Below are 23,147 nucleotides of genomic sequence, written 5' to 3'. Positions count from 1 at the left end.
TCCTGACGAGAAAGATTTTTACTGAAGTCTAAAACTCTATATGTTTCTGCAGAACGTGTCTGCTACCCGAGGTAGGCTGTGTACATGAAGTTTAGAACATGATATGCAGTATACAACCTACAAAAACTACTCAGTATGCCTTCTGTCTAAAGTGTGTTAGGAAAAAATTGAAGTTGTACATGGCCAACCTTTAGCTAGTTGTACAAAAGTTGTTTCTTGCTACCTATGTAACTATGTAAGTGTCTTACTGTGTAATGATAGAAGTCTTGCACTCATTATGTTTCTATCTCGTTTAGCTAAATGTTTAACTGATTGCTGCAGATTACTTTCATTGGGAACGCGTTTCTCTATCAAAATGCTTCGTAGACCTGCATTTATAGAGCTCCAAAACGAATGTGAATTGCAAAGGATACAAGGAACAGGTATCCTTTTATTACCCCCATCTTTGCCGTGTACACAAGAAGATGATCGCTCATATTCAAGAAGGCTTCATGAATTGTCTTATTATTTGGAAATCATCCGAAATATTCAATGTCAGCTTGCTGCAAAATATAAAAGGCCTGGACAGGGAGCGGTATGTTTTTATCCTTTTTGACCCTGCTCCCTCTTTGGCATGAATATTAACTTCTTATTCAGTGTTAAATTCTGATTGCAACTACTGGGACCACAGATAGAGGCTTGGCAAGCACAAGATCTTGAGAATCAGCAAAGTTCTTCGCTTGTTGATGACCAGCTTTCTATAGGCAGAACTGATGGAATATTAATGGATAATCAAGACCAATATGAATCCACCACTCTTGAAGCAGATATGGGTTTTCGTGATCCTGGAAACCTTGAATTGGTTCCTGTTAATTCACGGGGTTCTGATAATGTTGATCATTCAGGAATACAAGATGAAACATCAGTTGTTGTAGCAGGGTTAATTCCAAGAAGAAAACTCCCTTTGGAGAACCCTAAAGATATGTTTGCACGTTGGGAGATGAACAATTTGGACTTGAAAACTGTAGTAAAAGATGCTCTTATGTCTGGTCGCCTTCCGTTAGCAGTCCTTCAGCTGCATCTTCATCAGTTAAAAGATTTGGTGAATGATAAGAAACAGAGCGATACTTTTGCTGAAGTTTGTGAAATCGGAAGAACAATTGCCTATGAACTACTCTTGAAGGTATTGTTTCTTTGTTATTACTAGGGTTTTTTTGTCAAAAACTACCTTATATTTAGGGGTATTTGTAAAAACACTACCTTATATTATTTTTGTTTGTTTTCAACTACCTTTGTTTTCTTTATTTTTTATGATTATGAGAATGTCTTATCCTCACCCTTTTATTTTTTATTAATTAAGTTGTACAAATTTTTTTCATACGTCATTAAACGTAATGGAAATATGTGTGGTCTTATACTCACAATGAGCAAATAATAGGGGGACACTGCACTGGCCGTCACTACACTTCAAAAGCTTGGAGAAGACATTGAAACATGTCTGAAGCAGCTACTGTATGGTACTGTGAGCAAATCACTCCGGAACCAAATCGGTGAAGAAGTGAAAAAATATGGGTTTCTAAAGTCATATGAGCTGGCATTACTTGACAGGATATCACTGATAGAGGTATTTGATACCCCCCTTTTGATTTTATAGACTTCGTTTGACCAAGGGTCACTTTATAAGAAATTATGGTACCACAGTTGGCCTTTAATATCAAATTTGTTTACACAAATGGGTGTTTGTAAGGGTATCTAGGAAATTTAACAATTTGTTGCCAAAGTATAGAGGGGATTATTAATTTTGGAACAATCTAATATGAAACCAAGACCAATAAAAACTGAACTGAGGTACTAATTTATTGCTCTATCTTATATTCACTTCAAGTTGGAGTATGTTAGTGGTTCACTTTAATTTGGAGTATGTTAGTGGTTGATCACAAGTCTTTTCCAGCTAACCTTTATATTTTTTCCTTTTCTGGCAGAGAATCTACCCCTGTAGCAGCTTTTGGAGGACATATGCTTTCAGGAAAAAGGAAGTAGTTGGAGGCTTACCGCTTACAAAAGACTCGAGAGACTTTAGTTTGTATCTCTTGTGCACTGCTTTCAGAAATCATAGCATTGAGTGCGATGACATTAATGGAGTAGTGTTAGGTTCATGGGCTAATGTAAACTGCATTGATGTTAGCTCCAACGTTGGTGATGACAGTAGTCTAGGGGGATACTGGGCTGCTGCTGCTGTGTGGGCCACTGCCTGGGATCAGACCACCATTGATCGTGTAAGTTATGTATGCATGATTGAAGTTATTGATCCTCTTGCCTTTCCAGTAGTAAAAACTTTGGCTAATTACCTTACAGCTATTTTAGCAACCTCCCTGGGTGAGAATGTAGAAAGATTTGAAAGCCAATGCATTGTTATTTTTTTATAAATCACTTGGACTGAATATTGATTACAGTAATTTCCCCCAAGGTCACTGATAACTGCTGCACTTGTTTATTTTGGTTTACTGTTCATATGAGGGGCTGAATAATGTAAACATACGGAGTACTAAACATATTCTCCCTGCTCACCCTTAAGTTGTCCCATTTATCAGAGCTATGTAAGCTTTCACATTCTTCCAGTTTCTGGAGCTAAGAGCGTAAGAGTGTAGTGGAATGCATTTAAATGGTGCAATAGACAGTTAGCATTACATATACATTGTGAATGTGTTCAAGGTGCACAATTATAATGGGGACAGTTTTTGCCAATGGTCACATGCAAACACAGCTTCCCTGATACTAGGTGTCAGAGGGTATACATCCGGGTTCCCTTGCCTTGCGCAAGCATTATCCTCTTTGGGGACACTGGTCTGATGTTACTGTCTTGTTTTCATTGAGTGCCAAGTCTTCTCTTATCTAGTTTGTGATCTTATTCATTTTATTCCCTCCAGAAAGCTATAAAGATAGTGCAGACATTAAATCTGCCATCTCTTCTTATATTTTGTTTGATGTTCTGTAGATACTGGTCCTGACGTGCTGCTACGTCTTAACATGCTTGATTGTTACTTAATTGTTTATGGATAGGATGAACTTGAGTGATTGCAATTACTCAATTATGTATCCAAGTACATTCCCCTGGATGATACAAGTCTCTTCGACTTTTAATTTCAGTTAATTCAATTTAGTGCTACTTATTTCTCCATACATTGTATTTGTCAATGCATTTGTCAATGCATCTTACTAAACATTAGTTTAGTTTCTATTCATGTTTTTTTGATAATTAGTTGTTATTCATGTTAGTTAGGTTCTTAAGCTGACATCAAGGTCTGTTCATGTTTTGTAGATTTTGCTGGATCAACCATTTTTATTGGGTGTTCATGTGATGTGGGAATCACAGTTTGAGTATCACGTTTGCCATAATGATTGGGAGGAAGTCTCGAAACTTCTGCAGATGATCCCAAGCTCATTGTTGTATGACAGAAGTCTCTTTATCAGTCTGGATGATTTGTTACCTGCTTCTTCAATTGGAGACCGTGTGGATTCTGTAGATTATGGCAGCTATGCTTGCCCTCCAGATGAACTTGACGCAGTGTGTATAGAAATTCCAATTATTAAAATTTTTCGGTCTCCGCTCAATTCGATGTGCTCATCATGGTTGAAAATGCTCATTGGTCAGGAGCTTGCCAAGAGATTTATTTTCCTTAAGGAATGCTGGGTTGGAGCAAGAGAATTCATCTTTTTATTAGCACAGTCTGGCTTCCTTGGTGGAGAAATTGGGTCATCCATTCGGACAGAGTCCGTACATCACTCAGCTATTATAGATTCTGCAAATGTTACAGAATTCGATCCCATTAAGTTCGGGGCCTTGCACAAACTTGTTGTGCATTACTGTGCTCAGAACAATTTGCCGCATTTCCTTGACCTTTACCTTGACCATCACAAATTGGCTTTGGATAGTGACAGTATTGGTTCACTACAGGATGCTGCAGTAAGTTCTATTTACAACACCAATCAAAGCTTCAAACTTGCACAGTGTTATCTTTACAAAAATACTCCTGCTTGGATGTTAAACAATGTGATGTGTAATACCTTCTCGAGCCATTGCAGTTAATGGTTGTCTCTCCAGAAAAGTACACATTACTGGAGTATTTATGTAAAAGATATTACATTGCAATTTTTACGAATATCTGTAATCCAAATTTCACATATCATACTACTACATATGACTTTTTCTTGTGTTAAGCAAGAGGACTGATAAAGAGACCATCCTCCTTTTGATATAATTTTTTGTGTGAAGACAATATAAAGTCTGGTGCATCCTCCTTTTATACAATACAAAATAAGTCGGATATATGATAAAGACTCCGTAGCATATTGCTTTATACAGTACAAAATAAGTCTTGGTATATGATGAAGACTCCGTAGCAACAAGTATTTTCGAAGAAGATGTGCATATTACTGATTTACAAAGTCATCTTCGATTAATAGAGATATATTACTTCTAATGTCCCTTCAGATACTCATCTTCTACAGTATTTCTTCTTTGATGTCGAAACTGTTAGCTTCGGTCTCTTTAGATCGGTGTAACATTTTCGTTGTGTTATTGTTTCATTTTTCTCTCTTTTTTCTGTCATCATTCTACTGGGAACTATTCCATTTAACTCTTGCTACTGGAGATACTGAGGGTCAATTTATGATAAGCTTGACTTAGATCTTGTATCTCGGTCCCAAAAGTGACGGCAAGGAAGTTCAGTTAATATATGTCTACTTCTTGACATTTGCTCCACTCAACAACTATTATTATGTCAAATCCTTTGCTAAACTGTTTTTGCGAGAATTCTTTGTAGGGGTGTCATTGCTACACTAACTCAGCTTTGCCACAGGGCGTTTGTCAATGGGCAAAATGGTTGCTTTTTTCCAGGACCAAGGGGCATGAGTATGATGCATCATTTTCTAATGCGCGTGCTCTTCTAATGCGTGATGGTGAAAGTAGCCTCCCTATCTTGGATGCTAATGCAATAATTTCAACTGTGGATGGCATTGCTGAAGCTGGATGGGTAATGGCAGCACTAGCCACATTAATGTATGCTCCCTTACCTATACAAAACTGCATAAGCAGTGGAAGTGTGAAGAGGAACTGTAGCTCTTCTCAGTGCACATTGGAAAACCTGAGGCCTGTTCTTCAAAAGTTCCCTACTCTGTGGCGCACTCTTTTTTCAGCGTGTTTTGGCCAAGATACCAACCAGAGTGTTTGGGGTTCTAAAGGAAGGACTGGTAATGTCTACATCATCTTTCCTTGCTTGTTGACCATGTTTAATTAGTCTAACGACCTTCCTATTAATTGACGTTTCAGCTTTGTCCGTGTACATCAACTGGCGAGACAGTATGTTTTATTCTTCTGGACATGACACGTCATTTCTGCAAATGCTACCATGCTGGTTTTCTAAAAGGCTACGAAGGCTAATTCAACTTTTTGTCCAGGTTAGGTCTGCAATTGCTCTTTTAAATTTTTTTTCTTATCTTAAGCTGGTATTCACTCAAAGAGAAGTTGAGATATAGCAGTTGTTTGGTGTCTCTGAAATAAATGTTATGGCATGATTGACCTTTGGAGAGGATTGCTTGCTTAAATGATATTTGTTGCTGCCGTTATAGGGGCCTATGGGATGGCAGACAACAGCTGTTTCTGGTGAAGACCCTTATGCACAACGAGACAGAGAAATTCTTTTGAGCAATCAAGAATACTCTGAGATTAGTGCAATATCCTGGGAAACAGCTATCCAAAAACAAATTGAACAAGAACTGTACCCTCCAGTAGAGGTATGTTGTAATGGTGCTTTTTTTCCTGAAAGATATTAATGGTGTTTAATTTAGGGCTGAGCAAAACCGTATATCCGATACGGTTTTCAAAATCTCAATTTTGAGTATTCTTATCCGATATGGATTTTCCGTATATCCGTAAACCGTATATCCGGAAACCGTATATACGGTATTCAGTTTTCAGCCCAATTTAAGTAATTTTATGTCTTATTTTTATTTTCTTTGGTAATTTTATGAATTTTATTAACAACTTAAAAGAGTATTAAATAGTACAACAGTAAATAACTTAAAAATGTGCGACAGTAATAAGATTTAGTCATAGATACACTTAATGTTTTGTGGTTTTATGATTTTATTTTAATACTTTCTATTAAAAAAATGAACCGTATCTGAAACCGTATATCCGGTTTCAAATTTTGCCAATATGTATTTGATACGGTTTTTAATGAACTGTATCATATATACGGAAATTCGTATCGGATATACAGAAATCCGTATACTTAACACCGTATACTGTATCATATATGTATAAAAAACCGTGTCGTATATTTTTTCTCAGCCCTAGTTTTGATGGTAGTACCTTATTTGGTTCAGCCCTGTTTGTCACCTTGATTATTCCAATAAAATATTCTTCATCTTTAACTAGTTGCTCACATTAACCGGACTCCAAGGCAAGTAGATTATCCATAATTTGATATCTTACCTTGATTCTGTGTTCCATAGATAGCCATGCTATTCTGTGTCCCTTACCTGTGCCAGCGTTATATCATTTCAATCCTTAACAATGCAACTTAGTTGCTTTTGGTACTGAGATGGGAACTCCTGGAATTTGTATTTAAGTAGACTTCCTATAATTGTTAGTCATATCTGCGTGTCGATTTGAATGCTCTTAAATACTGCTCGTTTGTTAAGGGATGGAGGGTATTTGGTGTAGTTTAGCTGTTTATCCTTTTTGGAGGGTTTTATATAGATCAATGACTTCCCTGAGTCCGATTAAGAGAGGAATTAAGAAAACCAAAGCTCCTCTTAAGGTGTGGGTTTCAGGGAGAGTCAACACCAATGATATTCGTCTGCACTAGAGGTGTACTGGCATAGTGTCACTCTTAGTCAAGATGTGTGTGCTATGGGACTATGGGTTGCCTCTATTAAAAATAAATGAGGAAGAATCTTGTAAGGTGGTTTGGCCATGTGAGTCAAAGATCAATTGTGGCATTAGTTAAAGAATGTGAAGTGTGATAAGCTTGTGAGGGGTAGGATAAGACCCAAGAAAAAATGGATAAGGGTGATTATAAACAATATGGATTTATTGGGCCCCTGCTCAAGGTTGACACACCTTAATCGAGAAATGGTCCAGTTTTTATTTTTTCTCAGTTAATTTTGTTTTAAAGAAGGCATGTATGACAGACTAATGGAGTGGTGGCTATTTTGATGTTTCTCTGCCATTTATTTCCTTGTTAATTATGTAGCTCGCTCCACTGTAGCTAATTGAGCTGAATAGCCGATAAAATGAATTGGTTACTATCCTACTTTGTCATGGATAACTCTTATGTGCGTTATGATCATTACAGGATACCGGGGTTGCACTGGAGCAGCACTTGCATCGTGGACGTGCGTTTGCTGCCCTCAATCAGCTTCTTGGTTACAGAGTCCAAAAGCTGAAATCTGATGGCACTGATGGATCACAATCTAATGCTTTGACGCGTGGACAAGCAAATATCCAGTCAGATGTGCAAACATTGCTTGCTCCGTTAACGCAAAATGAAGAGTTTCTTCTTTCCTCGGTACATACTGCCTCTTAATTATTTCGAGTTATGGAACTGCTCCAAATAACCTCAATATTTCTAGTCTATGGTTTCATGTCATAATTTATAATTAATTAAGAAACCTGAGCGGTTATTTATCAGGAGGCAAATTATATCTAGGTACCGTTATTGACGGTGGTTCATGCTATTTTGCGTCCAAAATCATGTTATTATTGTCATGTTGAGACAGCTGTCTCTGTGGGGGACTTCAGTTAGCTGCTTGGATGTTCGTTGTTTGGAAAGACTGGTCCATTTCTATTTGTGGTAAAGATGGGACACTAAGTACCTAATATCTTTACCCCAAAGAGTTCTACTATATTTTCTATTGTGGTAATGATTGGACCACTAAGTACCCGATTTCATTGCACCAAAGATTCCTATTTTAACTACACTTCGTTTATGGAAAATAACAGTATCCTGAGGTTTTTTGTAAGATCATACGCACATAATTAATGGTGGCCTGGTGGGTCACACTACATGCTTAATTTTATGGATTTGAAGCAGGTGTTTCCCTTACAGTCGGTCTCAGTGCTGGTGGTAGAATTTCTTTTTATCCAAGAGTAGTCTCCTCTTATTACTAGGAGATGTAATGCGACTTTTATTTTATTTTATTTTTGTTTATTATAAAAATTGTCATTATAAGTTAAGAGCTTTCATGCAATTCTACTCTGCAGTTGGTTACTACGTTCGTTCGGTGAATCGGGGCTTTTGATTTGATTATGATGATTGATGAGTGTATGTGCTTAGCTTCCTTGTTGCGTTTAGCGTCACTAGTCTGAAGAGAGGATGATCATCTTGAGTTATATATTTCTTTGCTTGAATGGTTGGCCACAATGACTTTGTTACCTGTAATATCGTAGAAGTTTGTGTGCTTTCATTTGTTCTGATTATAAGGGCTTGAAGTTGATTTTATCTCCAAAACTTTCAGGTTATGGCCCTTGCAATAACAAACTATCAAGATTCTATGCTGGTTGGTTCATGTGCTTTTCTGTTAGAACTTTGTGGTTTGTCTGTTAGCCAGCTTCGTGTTGATGTTTCTGTATTGAGAAGGATTAGTTTGTTCTACAAATCAAATCAAGTGGACCAGCAAAATCAACTTTCATCTAGTGGCGCCTCTCTTCTTGGTGCTGCCAGTGATGCAACTGTTGCAGATTCGCTTGCTAAAGTTCTAGCAGATTATTATCATCACCAGGAACGTCAAAGTGTCAATAAGCAGGAGGGAGCTGAAAAGCTTGCTAAGGGAAAGCGTCTTTCACCCCTGATGCTTGTTCTTCAGCATCTGGAAAAAGCTAGTCTGTTGCTAAATGCTAGCGAGAAATCATGCGGTTCTTGGTTGTTGAATGGTGATGGTGATGGAAACGAGTTAAGATCTCAGCAGAAGGTTGCCAGTCAGCATTGGAGTTTAGTTGGCGCTTTCTGCCAAATGCACCAGATTCCACTGAGCACAATGTACCTTGCTTCCTTGGCGAGAGACAATGATTGGGTATGATTCTCATATCTGAATATAGGGAAACTGTTGGAACTTAGAATGATTGCTGAAATAACGTTATTTTTTTATTTTTTATATCATGAATATGAAAGGAACATGCATCTGGGTTGGTACATGTATGGGAATGTATACTTCTCAGTTGTACATAGTGTAGGAGTGAACTAGTGACAGACACATGAAGAGGATGTATTATATGTATGCATGGCTCTCTGTATTATTTTAGAGTAGATTCATTTTAGTCTATTTTCTGTATAAAAGTGATTTTGAATTGTGTTGTAGTTAAAAGATGTAGCCACAACCAAGTGTAGTTAAGAGATGTCGCCATAAGTCCGTAACTAAGTGTATGTTCTGTGTGAGTTATGTGCGTCTTTGATCCCTTGAATAAAAGGGTGTATTCAGGTTAACTGGTTGGTGTAAATTGGCAAGTGAGGGTTGTCAAGATCCACTTAAAACTTGTATTTGTAAGACTTTATTTAGAGTGGAGCTATGTCGTTGTGTAGGCTTACGCAAATCACTATATGATGTCCTCTTGCATCTCCTATGTATCATATGTGACTGTCAGTCTTCTTAACTTGGATAATGAAGATCAATGGTTCAGACCATGATGCCTTTTTTCTGCACAGTTTGGTAATGATGATGTATTTTCTTTAGGTTGGATTTCTCTCAGAGGCACAGGTTGGTGGATATCCTTCTGACGTTGTGATTCAAGTGGTGAGAAACTATTCAACTATTTTTCTAATGGATTGGCTTTCATCTGTTACGTGTCATAGTAATTGTTGTCGTAGTAATTATTGCCATATTTTTTCACATCAGCTTTTATATGAAGACATTTATCTTAATATTGTTATTAGGCTGCGAAAGAGTTTACAGATCTTCATCTAAGGACTCACATATTGACAGTGCTGAGGTGCATGGAATCCAAAAAGAAAAGTATCATGTTGTCAAGCGTAGATTCTCCAGAAAGCAAGAGCGAATCTCCCTTTATAAGTCAAGATATTCGTTCACCAGCTGAACTTTTCCAAATTTTAGCTCAATGTGAGAAACAAATGCAACCAGGAAAGGCACTACTTTGGAAGGCAAAAGAGTTGAACTGGTCTTTGTTGGCTATGATTGCTTCATGCTTTCCTGATGTCGCTCCCTTACCTTGCTTAACAGTTTGGCTGGAAATTAGTACTGCAAAGTGAGTATTCTAACCTTACTCGTGGGTGCATGATGAGGCTTTTCTTTTCTCTGTGCCCCCCTTTCTCTTATCACTTTGCTTTTAACTGGCTGTGTCTGTGCGCTTTGTAGTTTGCTGTTCTTTATCTTTGTCTTCAACTACCGAAATGGAAGTAGTGTACCCGTCTGCAGTCGACACAGTACAGTCGCACAATAGTAGAGCCTTAATCCCAAAAGACAAATCAGGAGCAAATCTCCCTTAATAAGTCAAAATAAATAAATAAATTATTATATTCCTATTATCAACAAAAATTAAAATTAATAAATACTATATAAAATAATAACATCATAAGAACATGAGTAGGAGGAAAATAAACAGCGTAAATAAAGAAATGAATCCAAAATATGTAAATGATTGCAATGATGATGATAATCTCCTATCTACTAAAAGATTAAGCCTTCTTGAAATTTTCCCTCCAAAGTGCACAATTTAATTAAGGAAACTACACTATCGCGGCTATTAGTAGTGAATGTCTATTATATACATTTATTCATACAAATTAATTAAAAATCATTACAATTAATTAATTACTATTAGCTTTGCAAATCAAAATGAAACACTATACACTATTATTATTAGTTTCGTGAAAAAAAAAATATTTCAGTAAAGAAAATTGAGAAAAATAATAAAAAATGATGAGAATAATCCAAACTACAAGGTCCTGCTCAAAATAATCTCAACTATTCATTATCCCAGAATAATCCGATTTATACCATCATTTAACTTGTACTGCTCTCTTGTTCCAAGTCACCGGTTGTAACAGGTGACTTTAACTTTTTCTAGGTCATCATTCTTTTGTTTATCTGTTCATTCATTTCATCAATAAGCTTCTTCTTCCTTTGATTACTGTTTTTCATTTGATATCTAATAAATCAAACCTTAAACACCCAAATTCTAAACTTCATCCCACTTCATGATCTACTCCAATCCCAAATCACACAACAATTAAACCCCCTTCATTAAACCCTAGAATCTTCTTTCAATTCAGCCCAATAGAATCGCACACACAATAACTCAATCAAATCCCAAAAATTCAACAAATGCATTAAACAAAATCAAATCTTTCATCAACCCACGTCAAATTCCAGGATTAGAAACGAAAATTCAAATGCAATCGGCGATTAAGCAAACAAAGCACAAATTACAGGGTCTTCGTGTCACCGTCAAGCTCACCATTGTCCCCTTAGTTGTTGTGCTTGTCCTTAAGGCTCTCAGGGAATCGAAACGTGACCGAAAGAAGACTAGGATTATTAAGTATACTGAGAATATTTCACTTGATGATGTTATTGAGGTTGCTAAGGTTATTATGGGAGGGAGATCTATGGCTAAGGAGTTGAAGGGAACTCTTAAGGAGATTTTAGGGACTTGTGTTTCTGTTGATTGTAGTGTTGATGGTAAGGATCCTAAGGACTTGCAGGAGGAGATTCAAAATGGTGTTTGTTGAGATTCCTGCTGATAATTACTTTGGGTTTTTCCCTCTTTTGCCTGAGAACTAAGACATTTCTATTCTATACACTTTTCTACTTTGTTTTTGGTTTTGGATCATACTTTTTTAGAAGATTTTGAATGATATCTGACTTCATTGATTCTTATAGTCAGCATTTGCGTTAGTTTTCAAGTCAATATAATGGCGTCTGATTTCTGAGGAGGGATGGATATGATTGAAACAATGAAGGAAGATGGTGAGGGATGAATGATTACTGAGGAAGTGGGGAGAAGAAGATGAAAATGTGAAGAGATAAATAACTTAATTTTAGTAAAGGAAGTGTTTAAAATGATTTAAGAATAAAAGGTAACCTGATTAACAGGTTGCCCTTCCACCGAAGCATTACAAGTTAAATGATGGAATAAATCAGATTATTCTAGGATAATTAATAGTTGAGACTATTTTGAGTAGGACCGTCATAGTTTGGATTATTCTCATTAATTAACCCTAAAAATAATGATATTATTATGATTAGTTTTGTGGTATAAAAAAATCACGAAAATATAAATCTCATAACATTAGTCCTCTTTGATTAGTTTTTTCGATTTTAAATTTATTTCTTAAATCAAAATACAAGTATGAGAAATGTGAAAAATTAATTTGTTTGTTAAAAATAAAAAAATAATGTACTAAAAAATATTAATCTATTATACCGTGTAAGAATTGCACGGGATCTACACTAGTAATAATAATAATAATAATGAAACAGTTTTGCCTTTGGATTATACATCCTAAATACCCGAAAAAGTGAGATTCTTGAAAAATGTTTCCATATAAGGTGATCATTCCTACATTTGTGCATACGTTCCCGCTAAAACTATACTAGCTTAAAGCCTTAGGTCCCCAAGTTTTGCCTTTGGAGGTTCCAAATTCCTTCTAACACTTTCTCTCGTTTCTTTAATCAACGCCATATCATTAGCATCATCACATCGGGATATTTTTTTTAAATTGACCCCGTCAATTTGTCAGAATGTGGCAAATAAAAGTACTATGTGAAGAGCCTTGATGCACCTCAATTGTAATGGGAACTTTCTTGTCTATCCCACCTTAATAAGGTCAACTATAGTTCTTTGTTACTTGACCATACGCCTTCTCTAGATCATTTACTCATATGCATATCTGTCTTCTTATCTCGATAGGTTCCATCATCTACCTCATATTCTCATACGATAAGTTGCCTCCATAGCCGATCTTGCAAGAGTCCCACGTATACATCACTATGCAATATAACTTATTAGTAACCTATATTACATGTTTGTAGTAGTTGTTGTTGTTGGTGGTGGTGGTGGTGCTGCTGCTGCTGCTGTTTATTGCAAATGTGATTGTAAAGCAGTTTGGGCAAATAAATGTGTGTGCCACCATGTGCTTCGTGTAGTTGCTTTTTCATATCTAAACTTAAGTGCTATAAATGTGTCCCCCACCATGTGCTTCGTGATTTGCTTTTTCATAAGTGGTATGAACCTATTGGTTTTGTGTATGCTGCATAGTGAGGCGAAATAGTTACTCTCACAGTTTTCCTCTGACCAAAAATATCCTTCTGGACAATTTTAAGAAATGTCTATTTCCAACTTTTTAATGGCAGTATATAATGTTTTACAGGGAAATCTCGTCTGTCAGAGAAAGTGAATTAGCTTCCCACATAGCAAATAATGTTGGAGCTGCTGTAGAAGCCTCAAATAACTTGCCAACAGATGACAGTGCCCAAACACTTCACTACAATCGAAAAAGTTCAAAGCGACGGCGGCTCATCTATCAAGTGTCAGATGACTTTTACTCTGCCAGCACGAATAACATGTCAAGTGCTCATGCAAGACTTCTAGTTGAAGAGGTCAAGGAAATTGGAATGGATAATGATGTCAAATTGTCGAAGGATTCAGATGACTGGCCGATATCTTTGCCAAAATTAGTTGCTTTGCTTTGTCAACAACATCAATTTCTTCCTTTGCTTAGAGCTTTTGAAATGTTTCTGCCCTCGTGCTGTCTGTTACCTTTTATCCGTGCTCTTCAGGTTTGTCTACCTCATTGCTTTTAAAAGAATAGTTGCGCATACGTTTCCCTGTCCACTATACATTTCTAGAGTTTCAATTCTCGACACAGATTTCATTGTGGGTCATTCGGAAGAATCTCGTTGTATTTAAACCAAACAAGGGTAAGATTGCAGATATCCTATACCCTCTAACCTCATCATAGTTAGGAACCTTTTGTGGCACTGGGCAATGTTGCTGTTTCCGGGGAATGCCCAAAGTTTTCATGTGACTATTTGCCTCAGCTGGGTTGTTAATAAGGACGATTTCAGATCTTGTAGGGAATAGAACAGTTGTCCATGACAACTGGCTCAATCATAGCAATTTTTAGGTATATTAGCCTTGCCATTTGTTTCCATAGGATCTTGGGTATCCGATTATCCGGGAATTATTTTATTTATGGCTACTCTTGTGTCAGACAAAAACACTGTTTTATCTACAAGCCTTAAGGGTGGATATAGGATTATTAAGAGTCCTTACTCAAGCTTATCTGGAAAGAGTTTTGTGGTTTAAGCAAGATTTATTATTTACTGGTACCCTAGCATTTCTTTTTATCATCTTAGGTTCTTTGGCTGGCTGAGCTATATATTTGTGTAACTTTTGTTACTTTGACATTTAATCCATCATCTATTCTTTTGTCGCAGGCTTTTTCTCAGATGCGCCTATCTGAAGCTTCAGCTCATCTGGGATCATTTTCTTCACGAACTAAAGAGGAGCCATTTCTCTTGACTTCAATTTTTAGTAAACAGGGACTGTCAGGTACATCATGGATAAGCTCAACTGCACTCATGGCTGCTGATGCTATCATTTGTACTAGCCCATCTCCCTATGAGAAAAGATGTTTGCTGCAGCTTCTTGTTTCCACTGACTTTGGCGACGGGGGATCTGCTGCTGCAAACTACCAGCGCCAGTTGTGGAAAATTAATTTAGCTGAGCCGGCACTAAGGAAACATGAGGATCTTCAGTTAGGAAATGAGAGTCTAGATGATGCTTCCCTCTTGACTGCTCTCGAAAATAATGGATACTGGGAGCAAGCACGAAATTGGGCTCAACAATTAGAGGCTAGTGGGGGACCGTGGAAAGCCGCTGTTCACCGTGTTACTGAGAGACAGGTAGACTTGTTACACCCTATTTTTGTGCTACAGCTATGTTCAGATTTCTCTATATCATGCCACGCATCACTCTTGAATTTTAATCTCCAATCCTACCAAATTGCTCAATTTTTGCTGCGAAGTTGTTTTGTATTCCGTTCGTACTTCAAAAGTGTTGTATACTTCATGGTAATATGCATAAGTAGCATAATTGCTGTGAGATGGATTTGGTAGCGCCATGTCATTCACTTGCAGACGCTGCACTGAATGAGTTGGTAGATAGTTCTAGCAAAATGTGTTACCACGACTTGAAGGTGTGGATGAAATATACAGATGTGCCCCAGGCGTACACCAGTTCCTGTTCCCAACTTAAATCTAACTGTAGTTTCTTGATCCATTTGCACTGGTTTACCCCAAAAATATGCTAAAGCAGTGCGGCTTGTAGAAAACCACTCAAAAGAGCTTGAGTAGTTAGTTTTAAGTATTACTTGCCTTCGTATGCGGAGCATTATTCTTAAACCATAATCATGCACCAAGAGATCATGCATCTGGCCTGAGTGGAGTTTTGTTATATACTTATGTATAATTGGTTGGTGCCTGGTCAATGGTGGCTTCAATGACTTGGAAAAATTCCCATCAAACTCGGAATAGCCTAGTTACTTGACAGTTTGTTGGTGAGGAAAACAGGGCCACGGTCAGGCATGTTGGTATAATGGTAGTGGTTCTACCACTTATTACTGCAAAAATGTTTTCTATACCAACCTCTTGTTTTAAACTAGTGAAGTTCAGTTTTGTACGATTGAATTCGAAAGGCCCGCCTCATCTTCTAATGCAATAAGTTGGAAGAAGATTAATCTTCTATCTGGTTATTTTAAATGTAATCTAGTTTGGTTATTGACCAGCTGGACACCTGTTTTAAATTGTATCCCTTAGCTAGCATCTGGTAGTCCTTGTGTCATCTTCATATAAACCTAGAAGTGGAGATGTTATCGTTTGTCAAAGATAATGCTATTTGCTTCTTACTATTTCTTATTGAAGCAATACTACAACATTTCCCAGTTCTTCAAAGGCTCTTGCCTCGGGGAGGTAAGGGGATTGGATGTAAGCAGTTTTACCCCTGGGTTAGAAGATATAGTTGTTGTTTCTGAAATTGAAGTTGTTTTAAATTCTGCATTCATTTACTTTTCCTATCCAGGAACAAACTGTCGCATGAATTCACGTTCGATGAAATGATGCTATTTGCTTCCATTAACATCACTATTGGTTCTTTAATGTTCTCCATTTTAGGCAGCATCCATGGTTGCTGAGTGGAAGGAGTTCCTTTGGGATGTAGCTGAGGAGAGAATTGCTCTATGGCGTCATTGTCAGAACTTATTCATTCGATATTCGTTTCCTGCATTACAGGTAATGTTGTAACTTCTTTGGTGTAATGTTCAAATGTGTTTGAAGGTACTTATTGTATGTTCTCCATTCAGGCTGGGTGGTTCTTTTTCAAACATGAAGAGGCAGTGGAGAAAGAACTTCCTCCTAGAGAGCTCCATGAATTATTACTTCTTTCTATACAATGGCTAAGCGGAACAATTACCAATTCTCATCCGTAAGTTCTGTTGACTGCTGATTACTTCTTTAATGCCTTCTGTGCCTCTGTCAAGTATTGTTTTAAACATACCTGTTCACCAGATCATGTCCGCTGCATCTTCTACGAGAAATTGAGACCCGATTATGGCTTCTAGCAGTAGAATCGGAAGCTCAGTTGAAGGGTGGTGAACGAGGTTCCTCTTTGATTACCTCTAGTCAATATCAGATGTTCGGAAACAGTGCAAACATTATAGACCAAACTGCAGAAGTTATTGCGAAAATGGATAGCCATATGAACATGATGAGAAGTCGCGTTTCTGAGAAGGGAGACGTGAGAGAAAATAGTTCTTCGCAGCACAGAAGTCCTCAAACCTGGGATACTGGCGTCTCTGGGGGCATGAAGAATAAAAGAAGGACTAAAGCATATGGCCCCACGAGGCGGTTTACAGCAGAAGTCGCCGACAGGATTGCTGATATTGATGAGAGTTCTTCCCCATCTTCGGACCTCGGATATGACTTGCTAACTGAACATCTGAGACTTGATGCATCATATTCAAGTTGGGAAGAAAGAGTTGGACATACAGAGATTGAGAGGGCGGTTCTTTCTCTGTTGGAATTTGGACAAGTAACCGCTGCCAAGCAACTTCAAAACAAGCTTTCATCTGGTAGCGTGCCTTTTGAGTTAAGAATTGTGGATGCTGCCCTCAAGGTTGCTGAACTATCAACACCACTTCAGAAACAATCTCTGCAGTTATTAGATGAGGATTTATACTCTCTGATTCAGTCTGATGACATGGCAACAGAAGATCTCCTTGCCAATCCGCTCCAGGTCAATTGACATTCTTTTTGGTCTCCTGATCTTTGTTCATGAACGATTTACGTGCTTTTGTGGCACTTCTGTTATTTTCTCTCGTGAGCTGGAGAAACTCCAATATTTTCTGTGTAACTAGAGCTTTTGTTTCCTTTAGATTCTGGAGAATTTATCTGCCATATTGACAGAAGGTAGTGGACGTGGACTTTGCAAGAGAATCATAGCAGTCGTGAAGGCTGCCAATGTCCTGGGTATTTTATTTCTTGAGGCCTTTGAAAAGCAGCCAACTGAACTTTTGCAGTTGCTTTCTCTGAAAGCACAAGATTCTTTTGATGAAGCTAGACTTGTGGTACAATCTCATTCCATGCCTGCTACGAGCATCGCTAACATTCTAGCAGAATCATTCTTGAAGGTACTGTGTTACGATATCTTTTTGTCTTCCGCAGGCATATAATTGTCATAGCGTATGCACACCTTTAGATGATTTCAGATATTGTTCATTAACAGCTAATAACACGTCTGACCTTTTAATAATCTGGTGCAGGGTTTATTGGCAGCACATCGTGGTGGATATATTGATTCCCAAAAGGAGGAAGGTCCTTCCCCATTACTGTGGAGATTTTCTGATTTCCTAAAGTGGGCCGAATTGTGCCCCTCAGAGCAAGAGATTGGACATGCATTGATGCGGTTAGTCATTACCGGACAAGAAATTTCGCATGCTTGTGAGGTAGCTGTTTGTTATTTTTGCCAACTTGATTGTTGTCTGGTATTAGAGATTTATATGATGATGCTCGATTTCTTTGGCTTTTGTCCATGTCAAGTATCTGCACCATAGTATTGAATGTCGCCGTGTTGGTTTGAGACTTGATCTCAGAATCGGCCATCTCGGCCTGACCTCTGTCGTTGTGAATAACTGCGGCCAATCTGCGTTGAAATGTGGTCGCAGTAACCTTTGAAACCTTGATTAAGTTGTCAAGGGCTAGATTTAATGCGATGATTAGTATCTGGGGCTTTATTAAACAAAGATTTGTTTGTGTACTCATACATGCAATTTTTCTGTTGAGCAAAAGGACAAAAATGAGTCTGCTACTGGATCCCTCTGTCTATTGCATCATATTAGTATAATTATGGTTCACTCCACAGGCGATGTCTGTTATGGTCCACTTAGTGAGGGATGCCTGTTATGGTCCACTTTGTGACCTGGTTGCTTTTTAAATTGCATTATAAAGAACCCAAAGAGGTTCAGAATAGGCTTAGGAACAGTATTCCTCCATACAACATTGTGCCAGCTGATTGCATTAAGACAATGTTACATAGAATCCCCTAAAAGTTGGATAAAAGTCAAGCTAGCAAAGTATCTTTATTCCACAGAGACTGTCACATAAGGTTCCACCCATCATGGCCATCATCATATCCACAGTAGTCCTATTTTCCTCTGCTGTTTTTCCCACCAAATATGTCATCTCTCCTTTGTTCCAAATGTAAGTAGCTAGGTTGGAAATTCTCCAAGAGTTTGCCTGGGCAGGTTGTGTGTGTTTTCTGGGCACACATTTTTACAATTTAATCCATCTTTCAGGATTGTACAACATAATGATAGGGGCCCCTCTTACCGCTACCTTAGCACTTTGTTTGGATGAAGGTATTTGGAGGGAAAGGAAGGGCAACAAAGTGCCGTGCTTGATGAGCAAATTATGTGTGAGGGATTTGGAAGGGGAGAGAAAATGGATCCCTCATTTCCCTCCTCCCCTTCCCTTCCCTTCACTTCCTTTCCTTCCTCTTTTTGCATCCAGAAATACCCTAAATGTAAACAAATATCATGCAACATATACCTAACATGAGATGACTTCCAAAGTTCCAGTTAATACGTCATATGCTCGTTTTTCAAAATCCCTCGTGTAATTTGAAAACCGTATACAACTAAATAAAACAGAGGAAGTAATTGCTAATGTGCAGGTTAGCATATAAGAATATTTGTCACAGAGTTTGATTTTACTACTACAGTATGCTATAATGTGTTCCATATACTTTGTTCTTATGCATATGTTATTCATGTAAATAATGGAAAGAGAATCTCTAAATTTCGCTAGATCCTAATTGTGGCCTCTTGTCAAATAGGGAGGATATAAATGGGATGAAGTAGATAATATGGAGTACGATCTTAGCTAAATATTTTTACCCTGGTAACTCTTTTTTAGGTCGAGCTCCTTATTCTGTCGCACCACTTCTACCAATCATCAGCTTGTCTTGATGGGGTTGATGTTCTTGTAGCCCTTGCAGCAACAAGGGTGGAGGCTTATGTTTCTGAGGGTGATTTCTCTTGTTTGGCAAGACTCATAACCGGAGTGGGAAACTTCCATGCTCTGAATTTTATACTTGGCATACTTATTGAAAATGGACAGCTAGATCTTCTTCTCCAAAAATTTTCTGCAGCTGCTGATGCTAACACTGGTGTTGCTAAGGCTGTTAGAGGGTTCCGTATGGCAGTAGTTACAGCTTTGAAGCATTTTAACCCCAATGATCTTGATGCTTTTGCCACGGTTCGTTTACTTGCTTCATGTCATTGCTACTTATACTTAGACAAAAGCTAAATAGCATCGAAGTTATGTCTTTCTAGTGTTTCTTTCGACACAAAGGGAATCACAAGGATAGTTTGATGTGACGGAATGCAAACCCAGTTCATGAGTAACATCCCTTGTGACTTTACAGTCTAAGTTAGTTGACATTTGTGACTTCTTTTATGCTAAAAGTAAAATAATCATAAATTGAGTCGATTATATAAAATTGCGGGCTGAGACTTGATCTCGGAATCGATCGTCGCCGTCTGATCTCAGTCGTCGTGCCATAAATGTGGCTGGTAGGCTCAAAATGCAATCAATTTAGAACTTGGTTGAAGTGCTGTGTCACGGCTCACGACCCAGATCTAATACTATGAAAATGAGTAATCTTGCGTTTTTGAAAACTAACATGCGAAGTTGGAGATTTGAATCTTCACGGGTTATTGGTGAAACAATTTCTGATCTTCATAGTTTATCATTCTAATTTTCTTGATGATTTTTTTTTGTATCTATCCTATTGAGTAGGTGTATAATCACTTTGACATGAAGCACGAAACAGCTTCCTTACTAGAGTCCCGAGCAAAGCAATTTTACCAACAGTGGCACCTTCGCTATGACAAGGACCAAAATGAAGATCTTCTGGAATCAATGCGGCTTTACATTGAAGCAGCAGAGGTCTATTCCACCATTGATTCGGGTGACAAAACCCGTTCTTCATGTGCTCAAGCATCCCTTGTTTCTCTTCAAATTCGGATGCCAGACATTCGATGGCTAAATCTATCCGAAACTAGCGCTCGTAGATTACTGGTCGAACAATCTCGGTTCCAGGAAGCATTAATTGTCGCGGAAGCCTATAATCTTAATCAACCTAGTGAGTGGACCCCAGTTTTATGGAACCAAATGTTGAAACCCGAGGTCGCTGAGCAATTTGTGGCCGAATTCGTCGCGGTGCTACCTCTCCACCATACCACACTAATTGAACTAGCGAAATTCTACAGGTCAGAGATGGTGGCGAGGGGGGACCAGTCCCACTTCTCTGTTTGGCTGACTGGTGGCGGGTTGCCTGCCGAGTGGGCCAAGTATCTGGGAAGGTCGTTTCGGTGTTTGCTCAAGAGAACGAGAGATCTGACATGGCGTTTGCAAATGGCTACTCTTGCCACTGGGTTTAATGACGTGACTGATGCATGTAATAAGGCCTTGGATAAGGTTCCTGAAAAAGCGGGACCCCTTGTGCTGAGGAAAGGGCATGGCGGGGCCTATCTCCCAGTAACATAGACTCATTCCTACCTGATCGACAAGTCCAAGTGAATGTCATTAATGTTCCATTGATGTACATGGAAATACTGAAAGGCATAATTTCAGACAAAATTTGTGGTTAGAAGAAGGATGGAAAATCCTGTTCAAAGTTTGCCAGAATTGGAGTAGTGTGCATAGAGCACAAATATTCTAAAGAGACTTCTCACACAATTTTATTCGTGAGACGGGTTCATTTACTCTCTAGCTGTTGGGCCTTATACAAGATCGTTTGCTTCAGTATGTGATTATAAAATTAGGCTTGTGAGTTATCGAGTTTGGTGTGTATTTGGTAAAGTCGTGCTTATTCGCCTTCTTGAGTGAGTCCTGGTTATTCCAAATTTTGTAGAGACGTTGCATTATTCTTACCAAAGTAAATGTAGTTTGTGTACAGATTGATTTATCGAATCCTATAGAAAGTTTTGTAACACTAAAGAACCCTTATATTGCTTGTAACCTGGTTTTGGCAATTGATGAGCCAAATTTTGAGATTTTTAGGGTCCCGTTTATTTTTAAGAGTCGATAAGCCAGCAAGGAAATTGAGCAAGTCGTGCGTGAGACACTTTTATGTGTAAGATCACTCAATGTTTATGTATTGTCTTCAACTATATACATAGATAATTGATTTGTCTAATATGTAAGATTGTTTCGTTGGAGTTTTTATGTTTAAATTTAATGTTACTCTTGCTGAATTAGTTGCTTATCTGCAGTCTTCACTGTGGCTAGCAACGCTGGTAAATTTCATGTTAGACGGTCTGTCGAAGTCACTTTGTGTGTGTGTGTGTGTGTGTGTGTGTGTGTGTCCAGGACTCAAAAGGAGACACAAATATGGTACTAGACTACTAGTACAAAGGAGATGAGGGATTCAAGCGCAGGCCCTATCGGTTCTGTCATTCTATGTTCATTCGACATTTCAGTAATGACACTTATTCTGAAATGTATAATCATTCATTTATACTGTTAAACTAATTACAACATGTATTGAACTAGTCTAACAATAATTAGTTATGGTTATGGTTATGGTCTAACAATAATTTAGTTACGGGTTATGGTTATAGTGTAACAATAATTTAGCGGAGTTACTTTTTCACATACGAACTTTACTCTTTCACATACATTTTGTTTCATAACTTTACCTCTAATACCCTTCTTACCTAAAAGTTCTTATATCACCCTTCTTATAATCTAATCTAATTGCTCCAAGAACTTAAACAATGGATTATAGTTCTCCAATTAATGAAGTAATTTACTTGTTTATCAGTATTTTATATTATTTGTTGAGTTTAGTTTAAGTAATCAAATTTTATTTGTTTGTTAAATGATGAAATTAGGGTTTGTTGAGTTTTATTTAAATAATTAAATTAAGATTGGTGCAGTGATTCGTGGTGGTTGACGTGCAATTTCGTACTGAAACCCAACCAGGGAAGAACCGATGTCAATCACTCGGCAATGACACATTGTCCTGTGCAGTGAAATGATTCTCCACAACCCACATACGGAAATTCAACTTTGTTTTAAAATACAATTAGTCTCCCTTGTGACGGACGCTATCCGTCACAAGGTGAAGACGGGGCGAATCGGTATCATTTAGCCTAATATGGATACTAGTGGGGTAGGTGATAGATAATATTATATGATATTTATGATTTGACAATTGCAAAAATAAAAAATAAAAAAAGGGGAACTCCCAATGTTAGGCGATAACTTTTCAGATTTTTTTTTTTACTTTTCACTCAACCTAACCTCTCTCTTCACTCATTCATTAAACAATTAACCTAACCTCTCTCATAACCTTACCTCCCTCTTCTCTCTTAACCTAGTTGTTCTTTACCAAAAAATAGCCGCATGTTCTTCATCTACCGCCGATCACCATTTTCATTCTCAAAATTGCCCAGAAAAATTACTGTGACCAATTGAAAGCTTCGTGAAGAGGATGGGAAGAAAACAAATGGCTAAAAGGACACCCCCCGAATAAAAAAAATGGAAGGTATTGTGATATTGTTGTAGTTGTTGATTTGATAGTGGTA

The 23,147-nt window shown here is 37.8% G+C and overlaps 1 protein-coding gene across 3 annotated transcripts in view; it reads left to right on the top strand.

Annotated features, from left to right (window-relative positions):
• Positions 1-21,801, top strand: part of LOC141633058 (uncharacterized) — a 28,385-nt gene extending 6,584 nt beyond the window's left edge. Inside the window, exons 6-27 of one of the 3 annotated variants that reach the window (XM_074445545.1) lie at positions 322-574; positions 671-1,162; positions 1,418-1,603; positions 1,962-2,255; positions 3,299-3,544; positions 3,632-3,943; positions 4,839-5,229; positions 5,309-5,436; positions 5,608-5,772; positions 7,341-7,553; positions 8,503-9,057; positions 9,715-9,774; positions 9,915-10,243; positions 13,368-13,776; positions 14,437-14,904; positions 16,171-16,287; positions 16,359-16,480; positions 16,564-17,290; positions 17,430-17,684; positions 17,817-17,999; positions 19,468-19,809; positions 20,353-21,801. In XM_074445545.1, the coding sequence (XP_074301646.1) occupies positions 322-574; positions 671-1,162; positions 1,418-1,603; positions 1,962-2,255; positions 3,299-3,544; positions 3,632-3,943; positions 4,839-5,229; positions 5,309-5,436; positions 5,608-5,772; positions 7,341-7,553; positions 8,503-9,057; positions 9,715-9,774; positions 9,915-10,243; positions 13,368-13,776; positions 14,437-14,904; positions 16,171-16,287; positions 16,359-16,480; positions 16,564-17,290; positions 17,430-17,684; positions 17,817-17,999; positions 19,468-19,809; positions 20,353-21,102 (6,997 nt within the window). In that variant the 3' untranslated portion in view covers positions 21,103-21,801. Of the gene's footprint in view, positions 1-321; positions 575-670; positions 1,163-1,417; positions 1,604-1,961; positions 2,256-3,298; positions 3,944-4,838; positions 5,230-5,308; positions 5,437-5,607; positions 5,773-7,340; positions 7,554-8,502; positions 9,058-9,714; positions 9,775-9,914; positions 10,244-13,367; positions 13,777-14,436; positions 14,905-16,170; positions 16,288-16,358; positions 16,481-16,563; positions 17,291-17,429; positions 17,685-17,816; positions 18,000-19,467; positions 19,810-20,352 lie in introns of those variants that run through there. The other 2 variants (XM_074445544.1, XM_074445546.1) reach the window with 2 other exon arrangements.
• The last annotated feature ends 1,346 nt before the right edge of the window (positions 21,802-23,147 follow it).

Source organism: Silene latifolia, chromosome Y, assembly GCF_048544455.1.
Source record: "Silene latifolia isolate original U9 population chromosome Y, ASM4854445v1, whole genome shotgun sequence".
Classification (NCBI taxonomy): domain Eukaryota; kingdom Viridiplantae; phylum Streptophyta; class Magnoliopsida; order Caryophyllales; family Caryophyllaceae; genus Silene; species Silene latifolia.
Note: the sequence above shows the minus strand (reverse complement) of the source record. Positions and strands in the feature narration are given on the sequence as shown.